We start from the raw sequence: 9038 nt of genomic DNA, 5'->3' as shown, positions 1-9038 counted from the left end.
CGTAAAATGAAATGAAATTGAGTTATCTGTAGTGAGGTGGATGGACCTAGAGTCTGTCATACAGAGTGAAGTAAGTCAGAAAGAGAAAAACAAATACCGTATGCTAACACATCTACATGGAATCTAAGAAAAAAAAAAAAAAAGGTCATGAAGTACCCAGGGGTAAGACGGGAATAAAGACACAGACCTACTAGACTAGAGCATGGACTTGAGGATGTGGGGAGGGGGAAGGGTAAGCGGTGACAAAGTGAGAGAGCGGCATGGACGTATATACACTACCAAAGGTAAAATAGATGGCTAGTGGGAAGCAGCCGCATAGCACAGGGAGATCAGCTCGGTGCTTTGTGACCACCTAGAGGGGTGGGATGGGGGGGTGGGAGGGAGGGAGACTCAAGAGGGAAGAGATATGGGAACATATGTATACGTATAGCTGATTCACTTTGTTATAAAGCAGAAACTAACACACCATTGTAAAGCAATTATACTCCAATAAAGATGTTAAAAAAAAAAAAGGGAAACTAGCTAGGAGATAGTCCTGAAATTTTAGACTTACAGGTGCCAACTGGTATCCTTTATAGACTTTCTTTTTTTCCAAAGAGATAAAATATCAATATGTAAAGATGATGATATAATTTGTAATTAATTTTATTCCTATGCTAATTGTAAGAAGGCACTGAACTAAGAAGACTAAGTTTTTGTCCCATATTCCCTTTGAAAATTCTAATGCATCTCAGTAGAATATTCGGCTGCAATTGAATTTCAAAGGTAATACATAGGTATGACATTCATCGTACTGCAAAGCAGAAGAAATCTTAGTATTTGTGTAGAAGAGTTAGAAAAAGTCAAGAAAAGACAACCTGCAACACTCATGCCTTGTTTGGTGCTCCAAGCCTTAGAAGTCATAAACTCTCCATATTCTTTCACAGCTTAAGAAAAGACAGTTAAAAAATAGAGAAATACAGTCATTGGAACTGTCACAAGAAAGATGTATTGGTCTCAATGGTAAAATCTCCCTTGGAAAATTTAAGCTTCACTTGACACAGTGGGTCCTTGGGCTAGTTTCAGGAGACAGAGTAGGAAGGAGAGTGGGGGCAGTCATAAGCTTCTGACTCATTACGCTGAAGCTCCAGAGAGCTGATTAGCCAATTATTAACTAAAAATGGAATACGGCTCCATCCCTGAAATTCTGAAGGCAAAACAAGGAGCAGAATGGAAATACTGATGCCAGTGAAATTGCTCGTAGAATTTGGTCCATCGCCTAAGAAAATCAGCCAAGTAGCCCTTAGTGCTTTTGTAACTGCTACCAGTGGCCATGCCAGCATGTCAGGGAGATTCTCTTTCTAACGTGTTTAAGAGGGCGTTTGGGGAAGTAATCCTTAGTATAAGCTATTTTAGTTGTTTAGTTAGTCAAACTTTATCTAAGGCTAGAGTATAACCCTCACTCTACTCTCACATTGCAGAGATCAGAGCTAGTACAAACTCTTCCAGCAGATTTTATGTTTTCCCTGCACAGCGTTGGAATTTATGATCTCTGGAGGGAAAGCATCATATCTGATGACAGAATTTTTCCTTGCCCGGTTGCCTGTAGCAAGATTGGAGTAAGGGTTATAATATTCCAGCTTGGGCAGACCCCTTTTCTGCCCCCTCTTGCTGGTTATCTAGACATAATGCTCTTTCCTTTAGGTGAATCCCACCCTTAACATGTTGGAAGGTGACAAGGAGCTACCCCTTGAAGGTCTCCCTGTGGTGGGGTGATGGGCAGGTAGGGGTCAGTGATGGAGGCTGGCGGGAGTGGGGAGGGTCCCGGACGAGAAAGCCCACACGGCTTTGGAGAAACAATCATTCCGTCATCATTCTCACTGAAGGACAGCTGGGTTTATCTTTTGTCTGGCAAATAAAGAGCAGAGAAATCGTGTTGGCACTACAAAATCGAGCACAGATCAGAACACGCAGCAATCTACGAAAATACTTTTAGAAATGAAAATGGCTTTGTCGTAACTTCAAAAGTTTAACAACCTCCATTTAGAGAAAGAGGACCACGCATAAAAGCTGTTAGATGGTAAACACCTGCTCTTCAGGAACACAAATGTCTCAGTGGACTAGGAATTTCTATAAGCAGCGTTTTGGAAGAGAAGCCTCTTAATAAACAGAACAGTGCTAGAACCTAAAACCAAACCAAAACAAAAGGTTTTGTTTTAATCTCTCCCCTGTTCTGGTTCAAATCGACTTGGACTTGTCTGCATGCCAGAATGATTTAAGAAAGATAGTTCTTCAAATTAATCTATTCTAATCAACCTCATCAGAGTCTCGGGTGTCTTTTACCAAAAAAAAAAATTAATGAAATACTTTAAAAACTGCAGGCTAGTGTTTATTAAGTCTTCATAATATGTAGAAAGAGCACCAAATGGGTAAATATTTACCGAGGGAACTCCCCCTGCCTTTCAGTTCTCTTAAGCGTACGTCCGTGTAACATAGTATTTTTTAAATCATCTATATTTCTCTTCCTAGTTAAATCAGGCCTAATGCACACATGAACAACCATATGGTTAGAAATAACTTTTTCAGACAAAGATTGAAGTGTATGCAAAATAACACATCCTTAGGGTTTTGTTTTGTTTTGTTTTGTTTCTTCTTTTTCCCTCTAAATCTGAGAGTTTAGAATCATTTTATCAGGCTGTGTGGCAACTGGGTTCACAACGACATCTCCAGCCCTGGCCTGTGAGGGCCTCCAGGGCAGGGGGAAAAGCCTTCCTCCCTGGACCCCCAAACTAACCCAGGGCCGGGCACATAGAAGACTTGCAGTCATGTTTGTTGAATAACTGTCTCCGTCCTTGGCTGACTCTCATCGTTAACCGCGTTTCAACGTCAAGCACTGATTTTGTTTGAATTGAACCTCAAATACGATATATCTCTGTGGGAAAAAAAAAACCTTTTTACTTGTACACTACAAATACAGTGTTGTTTTTGCAGCACAAATGCACTTCTGCTGAAATACTGCTTTGCTAAAGTCTTGGTGAAGACATGATGGATGACCTCAGATATGGGTGCGGGGACGTGCTGAGTGGGAGAGACCACCATTAATACACACAGCACCCACACACCTGCTTTATGAGTGGGTTTATCATCCTCCAAAGAGCTGACTAGGACTGGGAGTCGAGATAAAGAAAAACTATTTAAGAGTTTGTCTTAAAAGAAAAAAAAATCTGTGGCTTTCTGTTACCTGGTGTGCTCTGTAGTCTAATAACATTTAGCAGTTCTGAAATGTACCGGCGCAATCAAGGATTGCTAAAGAGATCAATCAGTTCTCACTAGAAAGCACAGCTAAAAGTAACAGGATGCACAGAAGAAAGCCATGTTTTCCACCAACATTAAACAGCAACAAAGGCCCTAAAACAGAAAAGAGAACTGAGTGAACTATAAAATTTTACAAAAGTCCCCCAAAGCAATCACTCAACAGCACATAACTGCAAACTCTAGGAGCAATATAATGTATCTTTCTCTACAAAATAAATTACTGAAAGGGGTCATGTGATTCTTAGCAGGCAGGAAGATGCACTTTCCCAAGGAAAGTTCATCATTAAATATATTATTTAAGACTGGATCATCTTCAGGCTATTTGTAATCCTATCATTTTGCTGCCAAAATTAGCTATAAGCAGCTGAAACGCAGCCACTAGAAAACTGATGCTTTTTCATGTATTTTGTACACTGGCCTGAGAAGAGTATTGCTTTCCAGTTAATCAAACGTTTGGGTGGATGTGGACTATGTACAGAAAAAAGAAACTGCTTGCTGACCAACTAATAAAAAGGAAGCCAACCTCTACTGGATGTGGAGAAGTAAGTTCCTGTCTTCCTAAACCACAAAGACCAAATGACAAACACACAAAAGAAGTCGCACCACCATGTCGTCAACAGAATGAACCCAATATCCAAGTTATGGCATGTCATTCTTGCAGCTGTCAAACATATCACTCTCTCCTAAGACATGAGGCGAAATGTTGTCACATTTCTCAGTTCGGAGGGCGCGATCAATGTTCATTCACCATCAACTTCCCCAAATCTCAACCCTCTGCTTGCAAGAGCCCCTTGGTCGTGAAGCGGTCTCAGGGCCCCTAAACTCATTTACAGAATTTGAACTGTGTAACAAGGGGATCAAACAATACCAAATGGAGCTATTAAAAGAGCTAAATTTCCTGTCTTTAACTGGAGTAGAAAAGCTATCTTACTTTCATGGGGTCTGTAATGCCAACACAAATTGTATAGCTACCACCCAAAACATTCTTGAGAGGATGGAGCTTATAACAATTTCTCTCCTGTCTCTCTTGCATTCCAGTCTATTTCTTCCAGGGGTCAGATCACTCTAGCGGACACATGGGAAATATTCAGCATCCTAGGTAATATTATGGACCCACGGGGCCACTGGAAAGGTACACTGTAGGATCCATCCCAGATTGCCGTTTTTCCTAAAAGGCGTCCACGAGAATTGATGGTCGGTGAGGGCGGCCAGCATCTCTAACTCTCACGTGCACACAAACACCTGTAGACGTGCGAACCACAGATTCTGACTCAGAAGCTCTGGGGCGGGACCTGAGACTCTGCATCTCTAAGAAGCTCCCAGGTGACGCCCAGGCTGCTGGTCCCTGAGCCACACTTGGAGTGGCAGGGTCTCAGACACCTAGAACTGCCTCCCTCTGGAAGCCTCCTTCAGACTTAGGAATAAAGCCATACTCCACCCCACCGCCAACTTCTTCTTTAGTCTTTATATAATTTGTAGACTTCTAGGACCATCTCTCAGACACCTATCATCCAAGGCCCTGCTTTCTCCAAGTTATGGAACATGGAATGCAAACTGTTTTTCCTCGGCCTCAGAAGTAGCAGCAGCAAAGAAGAAAAATGTGACTTAGAATCTAAAGCCCCCGTAAGAATAGATTCAGTAGATGAGCTGATCCACCAAGCCCTGTAAACAGTACAAGTACAACCTTGTCCAACGTTAAAAGAATGTGCTAGCTCTCTTCTGAAGTTTTACCATCCTTACTGAGTCCTTTACACTGCAAGACGCAACATATTATTAGAGACGCAACACTGATTGGTGCAAATTTGGAGGAAAATCTGTCTGTATGCCAAACACTTAAAATAAAAATGTAGGTTCGTGATGCACCTTTGAAAGGATAAGTACGTCAGGCTCTCGAGTACTACCACTTTTATTATTCCAAAGTGGACATTTATGATTGCATTTCCTGATACATACTTTTTTTTTTTTTGCCAAAGTCCTCTGCTTTCCTAGTCATCCATCTATATGTTGTCCTGAAAGCTACACATTTTACCATCAGCTATTTGTGCTTCTATATGACTTATTTTTACTATAAGAGGTTTTGTCCAAAAAAAGTTTATCATGTGCTACGGTACGTCATTGTGGTTTGGCATCATAAAATGTAGCCTCTACATTTATCAACCTCAGATACCTGTTGACCACAAAGATAGGCTCTACTAAGAAAACTCTATTTTGAAAGGAGGAAAAGGTGAGCCTTCACTTAAAAAGAAAATTCAACTGTATGAGATGTTAATATACCACAACTCGACAATAAAGATCAAGATTATATCTTAATTTCTATCATAAACATATGTCTCCATTTCCCATCTTTTTATTAAATTACTTGACACATGACAGTTACCACTATGGATTTCTTTCAACCAAAAAGAAAATTTTTTAAATTATTTTCACAAAAATATGTAATAGTCAAACTGTTATATTAGCTCTACTTTGGTCTTAAAATGATTCTTTTGGCGTCTGGAAGTCCCTACCTCTTTGGTTATGGTGGTTAAAAATAAAACCACCTACTTAACCAAACATTTAACAAAAATATTCTTTACACACTTCACTGAATTCTTCAAGAATTACTAAAGGTCTGATAATATGAGATCTCGAAAAACAAACAATTCACAAAAGCATTTAAATTTTAGAGATTAAATGGGGATGTTTTACTTTTAAACACTGAACAGTGGCATCAATATTTTGTCAACTTTGGTCAAGTAGGATCAGATGTTCATGTCAGTCATCTACTTTTCTTGGCCTTTTCTCTTTTTGGCCCCTTACCATTAACACACTTTGTAAACTGTAGTAAAGTATGTAACGTGCTTCTTGAAATCGAATACACCTGTAGTGACTTCTAAGCTGTTTGCTCCTGTTAGGTCCTATAAAATAATAACATTAGTAATTCTCCCTAGAGACTGTGAAAGGAAGCCCTGAATTGTATCCTTTTTCAAAGACAGCTCTTCAGATTAAAAGGCAAGAATTAATTCCTCTTGCACTTTTTCACAAATTAATCACTTCAGATATAAAGTGTAGATGTCAATTACACTTCTTCAGTCTTAGGATCTGTAACCCTCCCCCAAAGAACCACACACACAAAAAGAACTTTATGGCGACATGATAGAGGCTCTATCTAGCACAACAGTACCAGAAAAAAAACAGTTCACAGATGTTCTTCAAAAATACAGGCATCAATCACTTCAGCTAAAGCCAGAATCCACAGCTACGAATCAATTCTTCTACACTTTATATAGATACTCTAGGTGCAAGTTTTGCCAGCAGAGGGGACCACCAAATCACGTGGATTCTAGGCGGTGAAAAGTAGAAGATACTAAAATTCCAGTAAACCTCAAAATCACACACAAGTTATAGAAATAGAACACAAGGTACGCAGCCAATGCAAATTCTGTCACAGCCTACCTCTTTACAAACATCCAGGTGTTCCAGGGAAAGGGTCTACACTGGTTTTCCTCTTTGGGTAGATCTTACCAAGTGAGTCAGAAAAGGCATGCCCTTGGTCCCCTGGGGGAGTCTGCTCTTCCAACTGGACGGTTCTCAAATTTTAGTACAAAGAAGAAACCCCCAGGGGAGCTTATTTCTGATGCGGATTGCCAGGACACAGCCTGGCATCTAGTTTATGAGTTGTCCCTGAAATGTCCCATTTCAACAGGCTACTCAGGCCAGGTACCGTGATGAGGGGGATCCTTGGACCCCCAGTTTGAGAAACCCTGAAGGGATGCCATTTACCCCAAGATCCTACTGAACAGCAAAGGCTGGATCTTTGAACCTCAATGTCTGGCAAGCAAGGGAAACAATTTTGCCGGGAAGCAATGATCACAGTTGGGTTGGCAGGGAGACCTCTGTACAGGGAAAGAGGGAGGGAAGCCACAACCCTGATATTATTTCATTGGCTTATCGGTCTACCTTGGCCCAGTAGCCCACCCAGACTCCAACCTCCGCATCACAGACCCGAGAGGTCCAGCCCAGACTCACATTCAATCAGACATGCACCTACCCAGCCTCCGTTATCCTGGATCCAGGTGTGCAGGTGTCGGTTCAGGTACTCAGTCATCCACAGGGCGATGTTGTCCACCAGGGGGGACATCTCCCGGTTGACGCTCTCCACACACATGACCCCACCGAACTCAAAGAAGGCCACGATCCTCCCCCAGTTTACTCCATCCCTGAAGAGCTCCTCCACCACCGTGGCAAAGCGTCCCCTCGCGGTGAAGGGCGTCAGGTGCAGCTGGCTGGACATCTCGGCGAAGTCGCGGCGGTAGCGACGAGAAAAATCATCACCGGCCTGGCGCAGGGTCAGGTGGACCACAGGTGGCACGGGGCTGAGCGCAGGCCCCCTGGCGGGGGCGGCGGGAGCGGTCTGGGGCGGCGGCGGGGAGGTCCTGGATGGCGCTGGGGTGCTCCCAGGCTGGGAGGAGAAGATGCCCGGCGCGGGGGCGGCCCCCGGGGACGTGGCGCCCGCGTCTCCGGCATCCCACTCGTAGCCCCTCTGCGACAGCTTATAGTGGATGTACTTCATCACTATCTCCCGGTTATCATACCCTGTTCTCCCAGCGTGCGCCATCCTTCCCCCACGGAAAAGCAGCCGGGTACCAACAGCACCTCTCGCCCCCGCTTCCCGCCCCACGGCCCCGCACGAGAGAAGAATAGTTATAATCCAGCTATTTTATTGGATGTGCTTTGCATTCTTGGATGAGGGGGTGTCTTCAGTCACGCGGAACACTTGATTCTGGTGTTTCCCTCTTGGCATGAGATGCAGGAAATTTTTATTTAAATTCCTTTCGGATCTTTATTTCATGAGGCACATTATTAATTATTGTTAATATCAGTCTACTTCCTCCGTGATGCTGAAAGGTTAAAAAAACTAATCAGTCAAAATCAGGTGCATTTCCCTTTATACAGTGGGTGAAAGCAGGGCACACACACTACAAGTTACACAGCTAAAAATAATATAATAAACTGCCTGGAAATTAAACTTACTCGAATGTACTTAAAGTTAAAATCTCAACTGTTTCCACTGAAAGTTACATGAAACCCATTTCCTGTGCAAAGAACTTACTTGTATTTTTTCAGGACAGCATGATCCTCTGTCAAGTTTCCTTTTCTGTGAAAACAAATGCATAAGGCAAAGATTCCATCAATCTTCAGGACTCTCCAGTGATAGCTGCTGTGAAACTTCCAAATGAATCAGGAGTTGGGGGCGGAGGGTGTAAAAATTAGGAGAATTTCCAGTTTGATTCCCAGACTTCTTCACAGAAATGTCAATCCGTAGGAATCCCAACCGGAGATCTCAAGAGCACGAGCAAAGAAAGGCAGCGGCGGCGGCAGATGAATTACAATTTTCAGTCCAGTATTTGCAGAAGTCCTGTGATTTTCCCCCTCTCGGCAATTTACACGCGCACACACACGCGCGGGCACAGACATGGATCTCTGTCCGCGGGACCGCTTCACGCCTCCACAGGAGAGAGACAGGGACCGGGGGCCGGTGGACGAGCCGGGGCCGGGGGCAGGAATCCTCCTCTGATTAAACTCCGAACAGCGAATGCATTTTCCGAAAAGCTGCTTGATAAATGAAGGCTGGACGCGCCCGGCCCGCCGGTGCCGAGCGCGAGAAGCCCGCGCTGTGTGTGGTGCGGCGAGGGCTGGGGAGAAGGACGTGGTGGGGGAGGGCTTTATTTTTTCCCTCTTTTCCTAAAAAGGATGAATGCTAC

The 9038-nt window shown here is 43.3% G+C and overlaps 1 protein-coding gene across 2 annotated transcripts in view; it reads right to left on the bottom strand.

Annotated features, from left to right (window-relative positions):
* Positions 1-9032, bottom strand: part of BCL2 (BCL2 apoptosis regulator) — a 182447-nt gene extending 173415 nt beyond the window's left edge. For both annotated transcript variants that reach the window (XM_024754835.1, XM_024754836.1), the window contains exons 1-2: positions 8387-9032; positions 7325-8174 (exon numbers count right to left, since the gene is read on the bottom strand). In XM_024754835.1, the coding sequence (XP_024610603.1) occupies positions 7325-7891 (567 nt within the window). In that variant the 5' untranslated portion in view covers positions 7892-8174; positions 8387-9032. The remainder of the gene's footprint in view (positions 1-7324; positions 8175-8386) is intronic.
* Positions 9033-9038: the final 6 nt, after the last annotated feature.

Source organism: Neophocaena asiaeorientalis, unplaced genomic scaffold (assembly GCF_003031525.2).
Source record: "Neophocaena asiaeorientalis asiaeorientalis breed wild unplaced genomic scaffold, Neophocaena_asiaeorientalis_V1.1 scaffold124, whole genome shotgun sequence".
NCBI classification, from domain to species: domain Eukaryota; kingdom Metazoa; phylum Chordata; class Mammalia; order Artiodactyla; family Phocoenidae; genus Neophocaena; species Neophocaena asiaeorientalis.
Note: the sequence above shows the minus strand (reverse complement) of the source record. Positions and strands in the feature narration are given on the sequence as shown.